Source organism: Pristiophorus japonicus, chromosome 1 (genome assembly GCF_044704955.1).
Source record: "Pristiophorus japonicus isolate sPriJap1 chromosome 1, sPriJap1.hap1, whole genome shotgun sequence".
In the NCBI taxonomy this organism is placed as follows: Eukaryota; Metazoa; Chordata; class Chondrichthyes; family Pristiophoridae; genus Pristiophorus; species Pristiophorus japonicus.
In genome coordinates this window covers 319,068,343-319,089,230 of record NC_091977.1, presented here as the reverse complement: position 1 = coordinate 319,089,230, position 20,888 = coordinate 319,068,343, and the positions used below count along the sequence as shown (strand labels likewise).

Here is a 20,888-nt window from a genome sequence, read left to right as displayed (position 1 = left end):
GGGGCACTTTTCTCTAGAAAAGAGAAGCCTGAGAGGTGACCCGATTAGAGGTCTTTAAAATTAGGAAGGGGTCAATAGAGTAAATGTAGAGAAAATGTTTCCACTTGGGGGCGAGTCCAAAACTAGGGGCCATAACTATAAGATAGTCACGAATAAATCCAATAAGGAATTCAGGAGAATCTTCTTTACCCAGTGAGTGGTTATAATGTGGAACTCGCTACCACAAGGTGCAGTTGAGGCATTTAAGGGGAAGCTAGATAAGCTCATGGGGGGAAAGGAATAGAAGGATATGTTGATTGGGTGAGGTGAGGGAAATAGCATGGGAGGAAGCTCATGTGCAGCATAAACAATGGCATAGACTGGTTATGCCAAATGGCCTTTTTCTATGCTGTAAATTCTATGCAAAATATCAATGGCACCAACAACTAAAAGCTATGGGGAGATTAGCAATCATGGGAAAAGAAGTAGGCCAGAATTTTCTCTAGGTTGGCGGGATAGGGACAGGGCGGCCTCCAAGACGGGTGGGAGGCTGGTGGTGGGTGAGGAGGAAGGTCGGAGATCAGCATGGGCTCGGGAGGAGATTGGGAATGGTGGGGGGGTGGTGTCAGGGATCGGCAGGCGTGGGGGGAGGTCAGGAATTGGCCTTGGCTCGATCGGGAGGGAGAGGTGGTGTTGGGGCTCGGGTGGGGGTTGGAGGCTAGAGATCGGGTGGGGGGGGGGGAGGTCAGGGATCGGTATAGGCTCGGATTTGGAGGGGGGGTGGGAACGGAGGCTGGGGGTTGATGGAGGAGGTGGGGGGAGAGAGGATCAGGTCCGGCCACCGGAGGTTTGTGGCCGGTCTCAGCATCATCGGTGGTGAGGGGGAGGGTGAGGGGAGGCCTCATGGTGGGGATTGGAGGCCTGGGGAGGCGATCAGAGACCTCGTGGTGAGGTCTCCGATTGCTTTGGGGGTGGGGGGAGCGGTTAGGTAGGTACCCTGGAGTCAAGAGGTAGTTATAAAGCCACTTACCTCCTGGATGCAACAGTCCCTGCCTCGGTTTAACTGCCAGATTTGACGAATTGTGTGACACCCTTCCACATGCAGTTATATTCAAAATGGAGGTGAAAAAAGAGGCTTCCAGCCACATATTTAATATTCACGGAGCTCGGCCGGTAAGCGCTTAGTGGTGCGTTAACGCCCCTCACAGGTGCCAACGGGTGGCGTTAAGCAACCCAATTTTTAGCACAAAGAGAATTACAACAGTTGAACTAAGGCTCATGGGAAGCCAAGTGCCAGTGGAGAAAAAAAAAGAAAAACATTTCAGAAATGACTGATGCAAAAGCAAAATACTGCAGGTACTGCAAATCTGAAACAGTAACAGAAAATGCTAGAAATACTCAAATGGTTCGGTCTGCTGAACATTTCCAGCATTTACTGTTTTTATTTAAGAAATGACAGAAACTGCCAATTCACGAAGGATTCTAAGAACATAAGTTTAAATCTTACTTGAATGCCTGTGAACATTATTTTTTAAGTGAATAAATAGTAAAGGAATGTTGAGGCAGTCAGACTTGACTTGATCAATAAATAAATTCCAAATACAGGAGCCTGTATATTTGCACTCCATTGCGATGTATTTTTCGGCCAAACCGGCGCAAAAGATTGCGGAATTTCAAGCGCAAAATACGTTCAGTGCAAATCGTGTTTCCGCGATCTTTTGAGCCAGTTTAAAAAGCATTGCACTGGAAGCAGGCCCTACCCACAAAACTGGCTACGCCCCCAGATAAACTTAATCACCATGGCGAATTCCCACTAATTGTGCTTGTTTGCAGGCCTTCGAGGCAGTTCTTAAAATTAAGCTTTTTTGGCACAAGGCCAATAATTTGCACGTTTCAAAACATTTCTTAATTTACTAAGAAACTGACAAGTGTGCACCAATATAACTAGCAAATGGTTTTGTATAGTTTTTTAAAGTCATTTTCAATTATTTAAAATCAGGTTACTCATGTGGTGGACTAGACACTGATTAAAAATTCTTATTTTTTTTGTTAATGTATTAAAAATACTGCACCAGTTTACCACTTTCAAATATATCAAGGAATATTTTTTCATGCAAAAACAATTATGTTCTAAAACACTGCCCAATTGTGCTGCTTCATGGAAGATTTTGCATTAGGCGATATGCAAATGAGTTTGAACAGGAACTTGAGCAAAAAAACTTATGAAAACTAGTGCAATTTGCACCTGAATTGCCGATTGCGGCCAAAACAAAAACACTTTCCAGGGCGTCCTCTAGTTGAGACTTCAGCTTCCGAGCAACGAGGACATTTTGACGTTCAGAGAAAAGGGTTATTCTACTGAAACATTTATAGCAAGTAATCATCATGAAGAGTTTGAATGAATTTCTCCCTTACATATGTAATTATATTACACAGCATTACATAGAATTTGCAGCAAAGAAACAGGCCATTCGGCCCAACTGGTCCGTGTCTGTGTTTATGCTCCACACTCTACTTCATCTCAGCCTATCATCATATCCTTCTATTCCTTTCTCCCTCATTGTTTATCAAGCATCACCTTAAATCCATCTATGCTATTCACCACAACCACTCCTTTCAGTAGCGAGTTTCACATTCTCACCGTTCTCTAGGTAAGGAATTTTTTGCTGAATTCCTAATTGGAGTTATTGGTGACTATCTTCTATTCAGTACTTATTATCACTGAAGCTGAAATGAGGGAGGAAAGAAAGTCCTGCTGTTTTGAAATTCTCTACTTGCATGGTGGTGATGGTTGTGGCCAACTAATTTGTTCTTATTTCAGATCTCATACAGGTGAAAAACCTTTCAAATGCTCACAGTGTGGCAGAGCCTTTGTTTCATCGGGTGTCCTTAAGTCACATATCCGGACGCATTCTGGCCTCAAAGCCTACAAATGTCTGATTTGTGATGGCACTTTCACCACTAATGGCAGTCTGAAGAGGCATATGTCAACCCACAGTGAGGTTCGTCCTTTCATGTGCCCCTATTGTCAGAAGACTTTCAAGACTTCCATGAATTGTAAAAAGCATATGAAGACACATAGGTAAGAGCTTTTGAAGTCATTTTGAAATGCATTTAGTTACAGCTACCTCAACCTTCCTATATACATAGGCCTCTCTGAGCTTAGAGTCATCAGGTTATTTAATGACAATGGAATGGTACAGGCCAGCCTTGTCTGAGGTCTGCTGGAGAAAAAGAGCTGATTCCAGGGCAATATTGTGAAGAGTCCTTCTTCTGTGCCCTTGGTTTATGGCCACAGATAGGCCATTTGAATTAAGAGGCTTCATGGAGAGAGTGGAAAGGTGAAACTATAGAAACTTCATGGGGGTGGAGGGAAGAATAAAGTTTTCATTCTATACACTATTCATCCACCAAGCCCAAGGTAAGCACAGGGCCTGGTAATTCTGGGGCGGTCAGCACTTTGCGAAAGGAGAGATGGTAGTCGGGGGAGGGGAGTCTACACTTTTTATGTGGGGTCCGTCGGAGCACTCCTGCACCCCCTGGCCCCACAAAAGAAAGTTTAAAACCTTACCTGGAATTGCCTCTTCAGTCTGCTGTCCAGGATTCAGTTGTCATGGTGACCGCTGCCGGCAGCTTGCTTAATTCCAGGTTCAGATGGCACCCAATTGATGTAATAGGACCTCGGTTTGCATAAATGGATGAAGCTTACGCCTGAAAAACCAAGCATATTAAAATCACAGCCGAGCAGGAGTAATTTGAGTTTATCATCCATTCCATTTTAACTGTCGTTCCCCCACCACATGCATCGATTAGACATGTGTGTCGGCATCAAGCAGTCCCAGGTCAGGTACAGAATGTTTTACTCCGTCCAAACAATGTGCCTTAACTTCAACATCAGCAGGCTACCCTGAATTTATAGCAGTGTGTCATGTTTCCAATTCCTACATCTTATGACCTTTCTTAGTGAGACTGCTAGTTTATGAGCAGTTTGATATTACAGGCTCAGGCCCATCCATTAATTGAGTTGGAACTGACCAAACAGCAGTGACTGAATCCTTTCATTCCATCAATCTCTTAAATGTGTCTTCAACGAGTGATCCAAAGCTATCTTGTTATCCACCAGGAAACATTCAGGTAATGAGAAACCTTCTAATATGTTTTTGACAACTTCAGTTGAAATTATAATAAAAGAAAGAAGGACTTGCATTTATACTGCGCCTTTGACAGCCTCGGGAAGTCCCAAAGCACTCTACAGCCAATGAAGTACTATTTGAAGTGTATTCACTGTTGTAATGTAGGAAATGTGGCAGCCAATTTGCACACAGCAAGCTCTCACAAACAGCAATGAGATGATAACCAGATAATCTGTTTTAGTACTGTTGGTTGAGGGATAAATATAAACACCAGAGATAACTCCCCTGCTCTTCTATAAAATAGTGCAATGGGATCTTTTACATCCACCTAAGCAGACAGACAAGACCTCCGTTTAACGTCTTATCTGAAAAACGACGCCTCCAACAGTGCAGCACTCCCTTGGCACAAGCACTGAAGGGTCCACCTAGATTTTGTGCTCAAGTCTTTGGAGTGGAACTTGAACCCACAACCTTCTGAGTCAGGCAAGAGCGCTACCCACTGAGCCACGGCTTATAAGAACATAAGAAATAGGAACAGGAGTAAGCCATACAGCCCTTCGAGCCTGCTCCGCCATTCAATAAGATCATGGCTGATCTGATCATGGATGATCTGATCATGGACTCAGCTCCACTTTCCTGCCCGCTCTCCTTATCGTTCAAGAAACTGTCTATTTTTGTCTTAAATTTATTCAATGTCCCAGCTTCCATTGCTCTCTGAGGCAGCGAATTCCACAGATTTACAACCTTCTGAGAGAAGAAATTTCTCCTCATCTCAGTTTTAAATGGGCGGCCCCTTATTCTAAGATCATGCCCTCTAGTTCTAATCTCCCCCATCAGTGGAAACATCCTCTCTGCATCCTTGTCAAGCCACCTCATAATCTTATATGTTTCGATAAGATCACCTCTCATTCTTCTGAATTCCAATGAGTAGAAGCCCAACCTACTCAACCTTTCCTCAAGTCAACCCCCTTATCTACAAAATCAACCTAGTGAACCTTCTCTGAACTGCCTCCAAAGCAAGTATATCCTTTCGTAAATATGGAAACCAAAACTGCATGCAGTATTCCAGGTGTGGCCTCACCAATACCCTGTATATCTGTAGCAAGACTTCCCTGCTTTTATACTCCATCCCCTTTGCAATAAAGGCCAAGATTCTATTGGCCTTCCTGATCACTTGCTGTACCTGCATACTCTCCTTTTGTGTTTCATGCACAAGTACCCTCAGGTCCCGCTGTACTGCAGCACTTTGCACTCTTTTTCCATTTAAATAATAACTTGCTCTTTGATTTTTTTTCTGCCAAAGTGCATGACCTCACACTTTCCAACATTATACTCCATCTGGCAAATTTTTGCCCACTCACTTAACCTGTCTATGTCCTTTTGCAGATTTTTTGTGTCCTCCTCACTCATTGCTTTTCTTCCCATCTTTGTATCATCAGCAAACTTAGCTACGTTACACTCAGTCCCTTCTTCCAAGTCGTTAATATAGATTATAAATAGTTGGGGTCCCAGCACTGATCCCTGCGACACCCCACTAGTTATTGGTTGCCAACCAGAGAATGAATCATTTATCCCGACTCTCTGTTTTTGTTAGTTAACCAATCCTCTATCCATGCTAATATATTACCCCTAACCCCATGAACTTTTATCTTGTGCAGTAATCTTTTATGTGGCACCTTGTCAAATGCCTGCTGGAAGTCCAAATACACCACATCCACTGGTTCCCCTTTATCCACCCTGTTTGTTACATCCTCAAAGAATTCCAGCAAATTTTTCAAACATGACTTCCCCTTCATAAATCCATGCTGACTCTGCCTGACCGAATTTTGCTTTTCCAAATGCGGATTATGTACATACTAAACAAATAATTCATTCTATAGTTTAAAATAATTTGTAACAGTAGACAGGATAGCCTGTGCAATGCTCTGGATAAACTATCTTGCAAGACAACTTGAGGGAGAATAAAACACTTGCATTTCGTGCATGAAGACTAGTGACTATATGGCATTGATACAGTATGCTAATGAAGGCAAGTACAATGAAAGCGTGTTTTAATTTGTTCTTGAAATGTGGGCAGCATTGGCAAGTAAGCATTTATTTCCCATCCCTAATTATCCTAAGGGTCTTTAGAATCATCGATATAGTGTGGGTCTGGAGTCACCTGTAGGCCAGACTGGGTAGAGGTGGCAGATTCCCTTCACTGGTGGACATTAGTAAACCAGTTGGGTTTTAATGGTCTTTGATGCTAGCCCATAACCTAGGCGTCCTAATCCTGTATGGCCCAGTCCCATAACTAGGCTACCATACGTTATGAGGATTTTAGTATGATGCATAGCATAAAAAAGAAATATAAGTTTGCCTTTTCTACATGAGACCAACATCAAAATCAAATTTTCTTTCAAATTCTGATCCACCTACATAAACTTGCTTACAGGTATGAACTTGCTCAGCAGATACAGCAGCAACAGCAGGGATCACTGGATGATGATGGCTTGGTCGAATCAATGGAACAGCAGTCTGACTCTACAAATGGCCAGGCACAAGCCCAACTTCAGGCTGATGATCTACAGCAGTCTTCGACAGTCAGCGCTGACCAACAGACCTTGCTTGGTCTGAGCCAAGAGCAAGTTGTGGGATCTCAGCAAAGTGGTCTTGGCCAACAGCTTACAGACCAGCAGCTTGTACAGGATGAAGGTAAAATTAGGAATGATCCATGAGAATTAATTCACATTCTTTATATGTATTAATTTCTAAAAATATTGTGACCAACATTGAAGGTTAGAAAGATATCAGTAGCACTGTTTGTTTTATTTTGGGTGGAAGGAAGGGAAGGAACACAGCGGCCCTGAATTTCCATGGGTTTGTCCTGATCTCCTGCCCAAGTTAGGAACCTGCTTTTAAGCTGTCTCTTGAGGGAGTTCTGCCGATCTCCCGCCAGCGTTACGCCCAGAGATCGGGACAACACCTGCGGAAATTCAGGGGCCAGTGTTCTTTAAAATAGGGGGCCAACAAATGGTGGGTGAGAGGAGAGTCCATGATAGCATAATCATAAATGGACTATGGACCAAAGTGGGTGTAATAGGCCAAATGGCCTTTCCTTGGTCTGGACTCTCTTGTGTTCTTATTTTCTGTTGCATTATATTGTTCAAAGTATGGAATGTGTGGAAATAATCACCCACCTCTGATTTGCAGTATACGTCTCCCACTCCAAAAATAAGTCATTTTTTTAATGGAGTAATGTAACACAAACTTCATTATAAATATATAGGGCCCAAGTTTCAACTGGATTTGCTCCTTTTTTTTGGAGCAACTAGTTTTTTTTGGAGTATTTTAGAAATTGCAATTCTCCACATTTAGTTTGCTCCAGTTTTAGGGCCCAACATTGGCCATGACTTGCATCAATTTTTTTGGAGTAAGTTGTTTTTTCTGGCGTAAGTTTAAAAAATGCCATTTTCCCCAAAAAATTTGCTCCAGAGTAAGTTAGTTAGGTACGATTTTTTTTAGGTCAGTTTTCTTTTCGAAAGGGGGCATTCCCGGACACTTACGACAGTTTTGGACATTATGGCCAGCAAAAACTTACTCCAAATGCACTTAGGTTAGCGTATGTGGCCAGCTCTGAAAAATCTTGCAGGTAGTGAAGAAAAAGCAGCGCACATTCGGTAGACATTAGGGCAGGGATAGGGGAGGGAAGGGAACTGGAGAGGACCTCAACAACCAAGCACCAAAAGTTAAGGAAAAGCTCAAACCATTAAAATACAATTAAAAAAGTAGTAAATCCTACCTTATCTTTAAAGTCTGCCAGGGAAAGGCAGCGGGCCGGCCTGTGTATGAGGCCATTCGGCCTGGGATAGGGGAGGGAAGACGTGCACCGGAGAAGTGCGAGCTTCTTGACGCCATTTCACCGGGGGGGTGGTGGGGAGGTGCCGCCGAGTGACCGGAGAAGTCACAGCTGCTGGGCCGAGTGCCAAGTTTTGTATCTATTGCGCATGAGCGCATGTCGGGCCGGCACCACTGCACATGTACTGTTTTCGGCGCTGGCGTTTGGCTCCGCCCCCCACTTCAGCATCCACGCCATGCCAGGACTCCGGGGACTGTGAACAGCGGCGAGGATGGGCCGATTTATTTTTTCCCGGCGCCGTTTCCAGCGCGCAAAGTCGGCGCACTTCAGGTTTGTGCCGAAAAACGCTTGGGCAATGTTGGGCCCCTAGTGAGTTAGTTTAGTTTCATTTTAGTTCAGTTTTTTTTTCAAAAGGGGGCGTGTCCAGCCACTTACGCCTGTTTTGCAAGTTTGAACTGCGAAAAGTTACTCCAAACTAAATTAGAACGGAGTAAGTGTCTATTTTTGTACGCCAGGAAAAACCTCGTGTAGAGTTAAGAAATCAGCGCAGCTAGCCAGAGATGGGGAGGGGGGAAAGAAGAGAGAGCACGAAGCACCTTCACTTTTAAAAATAAAGAACCATCATCAATAATAAATGATAAATCAATCAATCAATAAATTAAAAAATTAAAAATTAAAAAAATAAAACATCAATCAATAAATCAAAAATTTTAAAAAATAAAAGAGCAATCAAATTAAAAATTAAAAAAATAAAAGATCAATCAATAAATCAATAAATAAAAAAATAAAAGTCCCTACCTCACCTATTGCAGCACACAGTGCCTGTCCGTTCGGCCAGGGGCTAGGGGCGGGAAATCAATCAACCAGCAGCAAAGCTCACTAAAGCATGCAGCAGCATACCTTCAGCCGTTCGGCTAGGGATAGGAAAGCACTCACCCAGCCAATGTTTCTGTGCCATTGCACATGCGCGCACGCTCCAACACGCATGCGCAATGCTGCCGGCACTCTCAGACACGCTGGGTCCTAGCCCCACCCCCATACAGAATAGCGAGGTACTTTTTAGGCGCACTATGATTTCAAAAGTTTAATGTAATAATAATTTAATTTCTGATCATCACTGGTAAATTTGCAGCAATTACATCAGTTGCTAATCTTTCAATGAAAAGGTAATTTGCAGCAACTGTGTGGTGTGCCCAAGCTGTTGATATGTGCCATGACCCCTGCTAACAGTTGGTCACTAATAAATCCAATAGGGAATTCAGGAGTAACTTCTTTAACCAGAGAGTGGTTAGAATGTGGAACTCGCTACCACACGGAGTAGTTGAGGTGAATAGCATAGATGCATTTCAGGGGATGCTTGATAAACAGAAGGGAGAAAGGAATAGAAGGTGTGCTGATAGGGTGAGATGAAGTGGGGTGGGAGGAGGCTCGTGTGGAACATAAACACTGGCATAGATCAGATGGGCCGAATGGCCTGTTTCTGTCCTTTAGATTCTATGTAGCAGCAAAACCAAATCCGAGCAAAACTGAATGGAAGCTTTCCTCACCAACTCTTCCTGCATGATCTTTATGGCATTATTGTTTTGCATCACCCTCCCTCCCTCTCTCTTTTCCTCTCTGTGTGTATAAATATATATATGTATGTCTGTGTATATAGATATATGAGTTTAAGCGATACGTAACATTATATATCTCAAGTACATATATCTCAAGTACCAATGTTACGTATCACTTAAACTCATTTGGGTGGGGAATTTTATATTTTCCAATCCAAGCCACTAGATGGAGCTGGAGAGACTAACATTCTGCTCCTCATTCTGTTTGAATCACATCATACAACAATTAATCAGAAGCATAATACGTGGCTTGAGGAATGGTGCAAGAGGGAGGAATTCAAATTCCTGGGATATTGGAGCCAGTTCTGGGGGAGGTGGGACCAGTACAAACCGGACGGTCTGCACCTGGGCAGGACCGGAAACGATGTCCTCGGGGGAGTGTTTGCTAGTGCTGTTGGGGAGGGTTTAAACTAATGTGGCAGGGGGGTGGGAATCTATGCAGTTAGAAAGAGGGAAGTAAAATGGGGGTAGAAGCAAAAGGTAGAAAGGAGATAAATAAAAGTGGAGGGCAGAGAAATCAAAGGCAAAAATCAAAAAGGGCCACATTACAACATAATTCTAAAAGGACAAAGTGTGTAAAAAAAAACAGCAAACAGATCAGTTTCAAGGGTTTGTGTTGCAAAACAGCAAAAGATACATACAAAAAAAAAATACCCTTAGGGACAAGCACCTTCCTTTCCACGAAGCAGTCTGCCTTCAGAAATGACTCAGCGTTTACCATGATTTACAGGCCTAAAGGCTCTGAGTCTCAATGCGAGGAGCATTTGTAATAAGGTGGATGAATTAACTGCGCAGGCAGCTGTTAACGGAAATTATGTAATTGGGATTACGGAGACATGGCTCCAGGGTTGGGAACTCAACATCCAAGGGTAATCAATATTCCGGAAGGATAGACAGAAAGGAAAAGGAGGTGAAGTAGCATTGCTGGTTAAAGAGGAGATTAATGCAATAGTAAGGAAGGACATTAGCTTGGATGATGTGGAATCAGTATGGGTAGAGCTGCGGAACACCAAAGGGCAGAAAATGCGAGTGGGAGTTGTATACAGACCACCAATCAGTAGTAGTGAGGTTGGGGATGGCATCAAACAGGAAATTAGGGATGCGTGCAATAAAGGTACAGCAGTTATCATGGGCGACTTTAATCTACATATAGATTGGGCTAACCAAACTGGTAGCAGTACGGTGGAGGAGGATTTCCTGGAGTGTATTAGGGATGGTTTTCTAGACCAATATGTCGAGGAACCAACTAGAGAGCTGGCCATCCTAGACTGGGTCTTGTGTAATGAGAGAGGATTAATTGGCAATCTTGTTGTGCGAGGCCCCTTGGGGAAGAGTGACCATAATATGGTAGAATTCTTCATTAAGATGGAGAATGACACAGTTAATTCAAAGACTAGGGTCCTGAACTTAAAGAAAGGTAACTTCGATGGCATGAGATGTAAATTGGCTAGGATAGATTGGCGAATGATACTTAAAGGGTTGATGGTGGATAGGTAATGGCAGACATTTAAAGATCACATGGATGAACTTCAACAATTGTACATCTCTGTCTGGCGTAAAAATAAAACGGGGAAGGTGGTTCAACCGGGGCTAACAAGGGAAATTAGGGATAGTGTTAAATCCAAGGAAGACACATATAAATTGACCAGAAAAAGATGCAAACCTGAGGACTGGGAGAAATTTAGAATTCAGCAGAGGAGGAGAAAGGGTTTAATTAGGAGGGGGAAAATAGAGTATGAGAGTAAGCTTGCAGGGAACATAAAAACTGACTGCAAAAGCTTCTATAGATATGTGAAGAGAAAAAGATTAGTGAAGACAAATGTAGGTCCTCTTGCAGTCAGAATCAGGTGAATTTATAATGGAGAACAAAGAAATGGCAGACCAATTGAATGAATACTTTGGTTCTGTCTTCACTAAGGAAGACACAAATAACCTTCTGGAACTACTAGGGGACTGAGGGTCTAGTGAGAAGGAGGAACTGAAGGAAATCCTTATTAGTCAGGAAATTGTGTTAGGGAAATTGATGGGATTGAAGGCTGATAAATCCCTAGGGCCTGATAGTCTGCATCTCAGAGTACTTAAAGAAGTGGCCCTAGAAATAGTGGATGCATTGGTGGTCATTTTCCAACATTCTATCGACTCTGAATCAATTCCTATAGATTTGAGGGTAGCTAATGTAACCCCACTTTTTAAAAAAGGAGGGTGAGAGAAAACGGGGAATTAGCCTGACATCGGTAGTGGGCAAAATATTGGAATCAATTATTAAAGCTGTAATAGCAGCGCATTTGGAAAGCAGTGATAGGATCGGTCCAAGTCAGCATGGATTTATGAAAGGGAAATCATGCTTGACAAATCTTCTAGAATTTTTTGAGGATGTAACTAATAGAGTGGACAAAGGAGAACCAGTGGTTGTGGTGTATTTGGACTTTCAAAAGGCTTTTGACAAGGTCCCACACAAGAGATTAGTGTGCAAAATTAAAGCACATGGTATTGGGGGTAATGTATTGACGTGGATAGAGAACTGGTTGGCAGACAGGAAGCAAAGAGTAGGAATAAACGAGTCCTTTTCAGAATGGCAGGCAGTGACTAGTGGGGTACCGCAAGGTTCAGTGCTGGGACCCCAGCTATTTACAATATACATTAATGATTTAGATGAAGGAATTGAATGTAATATTTCCAAGTTTGCAGATGACACTAAGCTGGGTGGCAGTGTAAGCTGTGAGGAAGATGCTAAGAGGCTGCAGGGTGACTTGGACAGGTTAGATGAGTGGTCACATGCATGGCAGATGCAGTATAATGTAGATAAATGTGAGGTTATCCACTTTGGTGGCAAAAACAGGAAGGCAGAATATTATCTGAATGGTGAAAGATTAGGAAAAGGGGAGGTGCAACGAGACCTGGGTGTCATGGTACATCAATCATTGAAAGTTGGCATGCAGGTACAGCAGGTGGTGAAGAAGACAAGTGGCATGTTGGCCTTCATAGCGAGAGGATTTGTGTATAGGAGCAGAGAGGTCTTACTGCAGTTGTACAGGGCCTTGGTGAGGCCGCACCTGGAATATTGTGTATAGTTTTGGTCTCTGAATCTGAGGAAGGACATTCTTGTTATTGAGGGAGTGCAGCGAAGGTTCACCAGACTGATTCCCGGGATGGCAGGACTGATATATGAAGAAAGACTGGATCGACTAGGCTTATATTCACTGGAATTTGGAAGAATGAGAGGGGATCTCATAGAAACATATAAAATTGACGGGATTGGACAGGTTAGATGCAGGAAGAATGTTCCTGATGTTGGGGAAGTCCAGAACCAGAGGTCACAGTCTAAGAATAAGGTGTAAGCCATTAAGGACCGAGATGAGGAGAAACGTCTTCACTCAGAGAATTGTGAACCTGTGGAATTCTCTACCACAGAAAGTTGTTGAGGCCAGTTCGTTAGATATATTCAAAGGGGAGTTAAATGTGGCCCTTATGGCTAAAGGGATTAAGGAGTGTAGGAGAGAAAGCAGGAATGGGGTATTGATGTTGCATGATCAGCCATGATCATATTGAATGGTGGTGCAGGCTCAAAGGGCTGAATGGCCTACTCCTGCACCTATTTTCTATGTTTCTATCCTTCTACATCTGCTATTGCTGCTGGTTGCGAGGTGCAAGAATGTAATAGATTGACTGATCGTTTTTTTTTACTTTTTGGGAAGTGCTTTGCTTTAATTCTTCTCGGAAACTGGGAACTCCCTGTGTGGAAATTCAAGGCATGACCTTGTATCTTTCTACCCTCTGGCACACAATAATGGAGTTCCAAAGTACTATAACAACATACCACCAGAAAATCAACCTGTTACCAAATAAAGTAATGGGTAGTTTTTACGAAATAGCTCGCTGAGAGAGCTTGATGTGAAGAGAGCGCACATTGAGAATTTGAGTGCAAAGATCAGTGTCCCTGCAAATTTTCCAACTACTCTATTAAAAATATGATTTTTTTTAAAGGTACCTTTTATGTAATTCTGTTTCTCTTTGTTTATGTATTTATACAGCAAGTATGCTTTGCAAATGGTGATCCTTAAGTATGTATCCTATTTAAAACTAGTTAACTGCAGAGCTTTATTTAATTTATTTCAAAACTGTTCTTTTTATCATCCTCTGACCTTGATGTAGCTGAACAAATTCACTGGCTCTATGTATAACAATAGCTTGTTCTGCACAAACAATGCAGGGACTTTAAGGCCTGTTTACAGAGTGCTATATTCTGAGTGCCCTGAAACTTTATGACCCAAGGGAGAATGGACTAGTCTGAGGGAAAATGAATTAAAGTCCCAACAACAAAGAGATTCTAAATTCTATGATGTCTACTGGGACATTGGCAATTTCTTACAGATTAAATGTGTGAGTCCAGGCGTGTGTTGCTATGGTGTGTTGGTAGGACTTGAAGACTTATGTGTCTTGTGTTACTCAATATTATTCACTTTCATGGTGCCATCTAAATTTAACTACCCAGAGAGTGGTGAAAATGTGGTACAGGTTGTACCTCTCCAGTCCTGCACCCTTGGGACCTGATCTGTGCCGGACCAGAGAATTTTCCGGACCACGGACCCTAGCGTTGTCAGTAGTATGCTAGACTTACCGGGTACTGCTGAAAACGCTGCTGACGACGACCCGGCCACGTTCTGCTCATGCGCTGTGCAGAAGCGTACTGCGTAGCATTTCTCAGGCCCAGGTTCGGCGCCTCAGTCAACCGCCACGTTCTTCACTCCCTCTCCGTGCCGACCCAACCTCGGAGGGAACATCGGAGGCAGCGGGGAAAAGAGGAGCAGCCAGCCCCAGGACACAGCGTGGGTCGCGACTGCTCGCTGGAAATAATGCTGGACCAGGGATGTTGCCGGACCAAAGAGTCCCGGACTGGAGAGGTACAACCTGTACTCAATACTACAAGTAGTTAAGGCAAATAGCATAGATGCCTTTATAAGGGGAAACTAGACAAGTACATGAGGGATAAAGGAATAGAAGGATATGCAGATAGGGTGAGAGGAAGAGGGGTGCGAGGAAGCTGGTATGGAGCATAAATACCAACATAGGCCATTAGGGCCGAATGGCCTGTTTCTATGCAATATATATTTGCCATTTCCTACTTTAACCTGAATTCATAACCAATATCAAATTGATTTGTTTTGTTAATTATTTTCCTACTCCAGATTCCTTTGTGACAAGACAGCACACCTTGCAACAGAATATCAGCCAATTTGATCAACAAGCTATAACGCAGCAGGCCTTTGATCAACAGAGCCTGACCCAAGGTTGTAATCTTTAAAAAAAAATCTATTTGGTGGCTTATAACCAGCTTTTGAAAAATAGAGCAACATTTTTCAGTTGCTCTGGTTTTCTCAAATAATCATTGCAAACGTATGGGTTTTGTTTAAATGTGAATAAAGATATTGATTAAAGTTATGCTGTGCTGGGCACAAGGCACGTCAGCCAAAAACAATGAGCAAAATCAAATCAATCAATTAAGGTGAAGCTAGATCAACACATGAGGGAGAAATGAATTTGAAGGATATGTTGATAGGGTTAGATGAAGTAGGGTGGGAGGAGACTCGTGCCGAATGGCCGGTTTCTGTGTAATGTTCTGTGTAAATTTTGGTCTTTGTTTAATGACAATAACACATCCAGACAAACCTAATGTTCTATCAGCATATCAATAAAATGAAAAATACTCTTGAATCACTATCCTTGTAAACTCATGCTGCTGATGAAACAATCCATGCAGACTGAGCAGTGTTAAATTTTAAAATAGGTTTATTAGTCAGAACTAGTGGTGAGTACTGTGGTCAACATTTCACAATTGTTGAGCTATTGCATCATTTGGGGTTTTATTTCAGTATTGTCACTGCATATGTTTTTTGTAATAAGGAGCTATTGTATTGCTGAGAAGTGCCTTACTTATTTTGTGATAAATCTAAAACAGATTTTTTTGTTAGTATGTGCAGAATTGGAGAAGTTTATTCCTTTCTCTTTATCATAATTGATGTAGATTTTTTTTAAAGTAGGCCCATTTCTTAAAAAGAAAATTAGAACCGTTCTCCAAGTCTGATTTATTGACCAACAACTTACATTTAGATAGCGTCTTTAATGTCGTAGAATGTCCCCAGGTGCTTTATGGGAGCATTTTCAGACAAAAATTTGACACCTAGCTACATAAGGAGATATTGGGACACGTGACCAAAAGCTTAGTCAAAGACGTATGTTAAAAGGAGCATCTTAAAGGAGGAGAGAGTGATAAAGATGTGGGGAGATTTAGGGAGGATAATCCAGAGCTAGGGCCTAGACTGCTGAAGGAATAGCTGCCAATAGTGGGCGAAGAAAACCAGACGTGCAAGAGGCTAGAATTGGATTGCAAACAGAAATCAAAAGCAAGGTAACCTGTACATTTGGTGTTTGGATTATGGTTACAAACTGCACAATTCTTCCATTTTGATATGTGACATCTGAAACGCTGGATTCGATTGCTCCCTTGCACTCAGTCCTGGTGTCAATGCAACAGGACATAGAAGTATACTTCTGTTACTTAACAACAAGTTGACAAATAATCGATCCATGTTGTCATTTAAGCATTAATTTGAGTGAACATAAACAAATAAATTTTTGTGCTTTTTGTGCTAGGTTTCACCATCACAGATAGCTTTGGCCAGCAGGGTCAGTTTACAGCAGTGCAGCAGTTGCAGGATTCCAGTAGCCTGGAGTCACAAGCTCTAACCCCCAGTTACCACCAGCAGAGTCTGCTTCAGGTTCCTACCACAGACAGTATCAATGTGGTGAGTATTAAACAAGTCATATTTTAAACGACATTCTTCACAGACTGCTTCTTGTTTTACCTTGTACTGTAGTCTTAATACATCAGTATTACCTTATGAAGATTTAACTTAGTAATATGTCCCGAGGCGCTTCATGGGAGCATTATCAAACAAATTGGGTGCAAATAGGGTTAATTTATGAAATTGTAAATCAATAGTATACAAATGTCATCATCATAGGCAGTCCCTCGAAATCGAGGAAGACTTGCTTCCACTCTAAAAGTGAGTTCTCAGGTGACTGAACAGTTCAATACGGGAATTACAGTCTCTGTCACAGGTGGGACAGTCAGTCGTTGAAGAAAGGGTGGGTGGGGAGTCTGGTTTGCCGCTCGCTCCTTCCCTGCCTGCGCTTGTTTTCTGCATTTTTTTTTTTTTTAATTCGTAGCCAATCGTTCCAATTCTTTGTCAAATCACAAACGCCAGAGGTCACCTTGCACATGCCAAGGATCACTCTGCGCCAATGCTCTTAGCCAAAAGGCCTAGAGCCACTGCACCGTTCCTGGAAGTACTGCAATACCAGGTTCGTGCCATGGAGGTGGATGGGTCAGGTCCCCCACACACCTCCGTGGAGGTGGATGGGTCAAACCTCCCCACCCACCTCCTGTTTCCAAAAATGCAAGCATATACCTTCCTGACCAGGGAGAAACCACCCGGAGGTCATGGTGGCTGGTCAGAAACGGTACTACACTTGATCTTAGCCAAAAGGCCGAGAAGCGATAACTCGAAGTGCTCAGCGCCCTCCCGGATGCTGTTCCTCCACTTAGGGCAGTCTTTGGCAAGGGACTCCCATGTGTCGGTGGGGATGTTGCACTTTATCAAGGAGGCTTTGAGGGTGTCCTTGAAATGTTTCCTCTGCCCACCTGGGGCTTGCTTGCCGTGTAGGAGTTCTAAGTAGAGCGCTTGCTTTGGGAGTCTTGCATCAGGTGTGCGGACAATGTGGCCCGCCCAATGTAAACTGATGTTAAATGGACCCAGTGAAGTATTTTTTAGTATTGGTAAACCTATGAAAGATATGAACTACCCACTCTGGTATACTAACAGTCACCTAACAATGTGTTTTACTGATATTAGATTGGTTTTTTTATGCGTCCCAAAATGAACACCTAAAAACATTTCAGGTGGAACAGGTCTGCTTGAAGAGTGGAAATTTCTCAAGCTTAGAGCCTTAAATTATGAGGACAGGTTGCAAGATTAAGTTTTTTTTGTTCCTGGGATGTGGGCGTCGCTGGCAAGGCCAGCATTTGTTGCCATCCCTAATTGCCCATGAAAAGGTGGTGGTGAGCCACCTTCTTGAACTGCTGCAGTTCGTGGATGATCTGAGCGAGTTGTTTAAAATGTTAAAAGGATTCATTGAGATAGATACTGAGGGCCCAAGTTTGCCCCCCTCCCGCCTCCAAGGTGCGCCGACTTTCTACACTAAAAACGACGCCGAAAACTTACCTAGGAATTCTCCCCACTCCTTGGAATGTTGCAGGCCTTGGTGTGGCGCAGCACAAGCAGTCAGGTCCCGGCGCTGAAAACAGTGTTGGGACCTCTGCACATGCACGCTAGATTGTGCGCGTATGTGCAGTAGCTCCTTGCCCCCACAATCTCTGCATGTGCTCTGCAGGCTGTGTGGGAGGGGCCCGAAGCACTCCGCTCCTAGCCCTGGCCGAATGGGCTCCCTCATCGGCGGCCAGATTAGCTATCAGAATATCTGTATTTGTAAGTAAAATTGAAATTATGCTGATATATTGCAAAGTCCTTGAGGGTTGGCCATTAAGGTGTTTTATCAGCATGTTGGCAGAAATCCTCTGGCACAGTTGCTAGAGTACGTAGTTCTTGAATGTGCATAATTTTGTCTAACATAAATGCTCAGTCCAAAATAAGACCCCAAAATCAAGCAAGTCATAATGTTGGATTATAATATTTTCAGATAATTGATGAGAGTTAAAAATGGAATTGGAATAAAACTAATCTAGATCATAAAATGTAAATCTATCTCAACAGCTTCACATTTAAGAAAAGAAGTTACATTGCTCTGGATAAATTAAATTCCCCTCCGCATGAACATTTTTCTTTAACATTACAAACCAGAAGCTGCTTCCGCTTATATATTGCAAATATTTTAAAAACAAAGCTTTATTGTTAGATCTTGGGAGAGGTAGTGTAAGCCAAATCCAACAGCAAAGTCTGTCAGACTGGAACAAAAGACCAAACAAGACAAACAACAAACACAGAGATTTAGAGTATAAAATTCTAAAAAAATAAATAGTTTAAATGTCATATAAAACATTCTTGTAACCTTTTGATAAAGGTGCCTTTGTTGGTATAAGAATACCATATAAAAACATTCTGCAAGGAAATAAAACACACTGTGGTTCAGTGGATAGAATAAACCTGTTCATCAAAATGTCCTTCGGAAAACTCTTATTTACAGGATTTGCTATAATGTATTTGCTAGTTTACCAATCCATTTTTAATCTAGTTGTTTAGTGCTTTGTAAGTCTTGGTGCTAGGTGCAGGTCCTCTCAGCTTCCTTGTATTTTTTATGTTACTGAATGCTTATTTTTGTGCTTTGTTCAGTGCTTGGTGCTTTAAATGTACTGCTTTGTTTAGTGCTTGGTGCTTTAAATGTACTTATGCTTCTTTAATGTTATTGTGAAGGTGTTTAGTGCTTTGCAGGTTCTCTCACTTCCTTCCCTTCCCTCCCCCCCCCACCCCCCAATCTCTGGCTACCTGCGCTGATTTCTTAACTCACCGCAAGGTTTTTCTGTGCGGCCACAAGTGGCCCCATACGCTGGCCTAAGTTAGTTTGGAGTAACTTTTAGCTGTCTAAACAGGCATAAGTGGCTGGTAACGCCCCGTTTTGAAAAAAACTATACTTAAAAAAACCTAGCTAACTCACTTATATTCGAGCAAATTAAATGGGCAGAATTGTGATTTTTAAGATACTCCAAAAAAAAATCTAGTTGCTCCAAAAAAACTTGGGCCCTCTGAGAAACTGTTTCCTCTACACAAAGAGTAATTGAAATCTGGAAATTCTGCTCCCCGCTTCCCCCCCCCCCCCCCCCCAAAAAAAAAAACCCAGCCGTGGGTGCTGGGGGACAATTAGAGCTTTCAAGACTGAAATTGATAGATTTTTGTTGGGTAAGGGTATCCAGGGACATGGAGCTAAGACAGGCAAATGACATTGAGACACGGATCAGCCATGATCTAATTGGAAAAAAAAATGGAATGGCGGAGCAGGCTCAAGGGGCTGAATGCCCGACTCCTGTTCCTGTGTTCCTCAGTTGTGTTTGAATCGGTAGGGATGTGTGCTGTTTTATACTAGCACTGATTTTCTCACTAAAATTATCAACAGGAGGAACTTTTCCCTTAAAGTTTAGTTGCACCTGTCCCTTTATTATACTTAAACAAATAAAATGTGCTTTATAGTAGCAGAATATAAGTGTTGACGTTTAGCTTTATTTTACAAAAAAAACTGATTAAGTTTCATGTTTTGAGGATTGATGGTGAACATGCACCCATTAGTTCAATGGGTGATGAGGATGGAACGGCTTTATTCAGGACATGGCAGCCCAACAGGGATCATGCATCTGAGTGGTCAGAAGGAGGAGTAAATTCACTATTCTAGTGAGAAGTATAGCATGCCTGGTAATCTGTGTATCTGTCAATGTCCTTGCCCTCTGGTGAAAGCGGGATCCCAAACTTAACATAACCCTGTAGTTTCTGCCCTTTAACAGCCAAACAAAACCCAGATGCTGATCCCTCGTAACAGAGTTTACTGTAAGCACCATGTGACATGTGTTAAAACAGGGGAAATATTTTAGCACTATTTGTCACATACTGTTCAAAATCTTGGCAAATGTGAAATAGCTAAAATAAAGAATGGGAAAGTGTAAAATCGTAGAACACTTTCCCAGTTAAATCGTAGACAACGGGTGACCTTTTTCTGTTTGTGGGGGAGGCGGATGGTGGTGATGGGTAGAGTTCTTGTACCTGGGAAAAATATATAATTAAAGTTCAGTATGGAAATTAAGTAGTAAATTTTTGAGTCAGATTTCTGGCTGTGGAAGCTGATTAAGCAGTTATCTTTTGTGGCAGACATTTCTTAATCTTAAAACCGAATTCTGTAAATTTTACTTCAGTTTATGTAATTTTGACACTAATTCAGGTTCTAGACCAGATTGTTTGAACTAATTTTTACATACTTGGAAGCCAGTAAGCAAAAAGTTGTCTGTCAATGATCAACATCTCTTTATTGGCTAACTGCAATATTTCATCACTTTCTATAGACTTGTTGGAAATCTTGCAGCCCCATAGTTGTGAAATGTATGGAATATTGTGCGTTGTTATTGATAGATCCTTACTACACAGTATAAATGCACACGAGGCCCATGCTTGAGAGAAGGTCAGTCTGTGACCTGTCCTTTATTCCTTAGCACTCAAGTGATGAAGGTGGGTTGAGCTTCCCCTTTTATACCTGAAGGTCCAGGTT

General features: G+C 42.3%; 1 protein-coding gene and 1 pseudogene across 4 annotated transcripts in view; one reads left to right on the top strand and one right to left on the bottom strand.

The window, feature by feature from the left end:
* The window catches only part of LOC139272262 (zinc finger protein 236-like), a 229,206-nt gene that overhangs the window by 121,044 nt on the left and 87,274 nt on the right, over positions 1 to 20,888 (top strand). For all 4 annotated transcript variants that reach the window (XM_070888579.1, XM_070888578.1, XM_070888581.1 and 1 more), the window contains 4 exons: positions 2,801 to 3,061; positions 6,547 to 6,806; positions 14,753 to 14,854; positions 16,218 to 16,369. In XM_070888579.1, coding sequence (XP_070744680.1) covers positions 2,801 to 3,061; positions 6,547 to 6,806; positions 14,753 to 14,854; positions 16,218 to 16,369 — 775 coding nt within the window. The remainder of the gene's footprint in view (positions 1 to 2,800; positions 3,062 to 6,546; positions 6,807 to 14,752; positions 14,855 to 16,217; positions 16,370 to 20,888) is intronic.
* On the bottom strand, positions 16,892 to 17,126 carry LOC139278814 (U2 spliceosomal RNA; annotated as a pseudogene).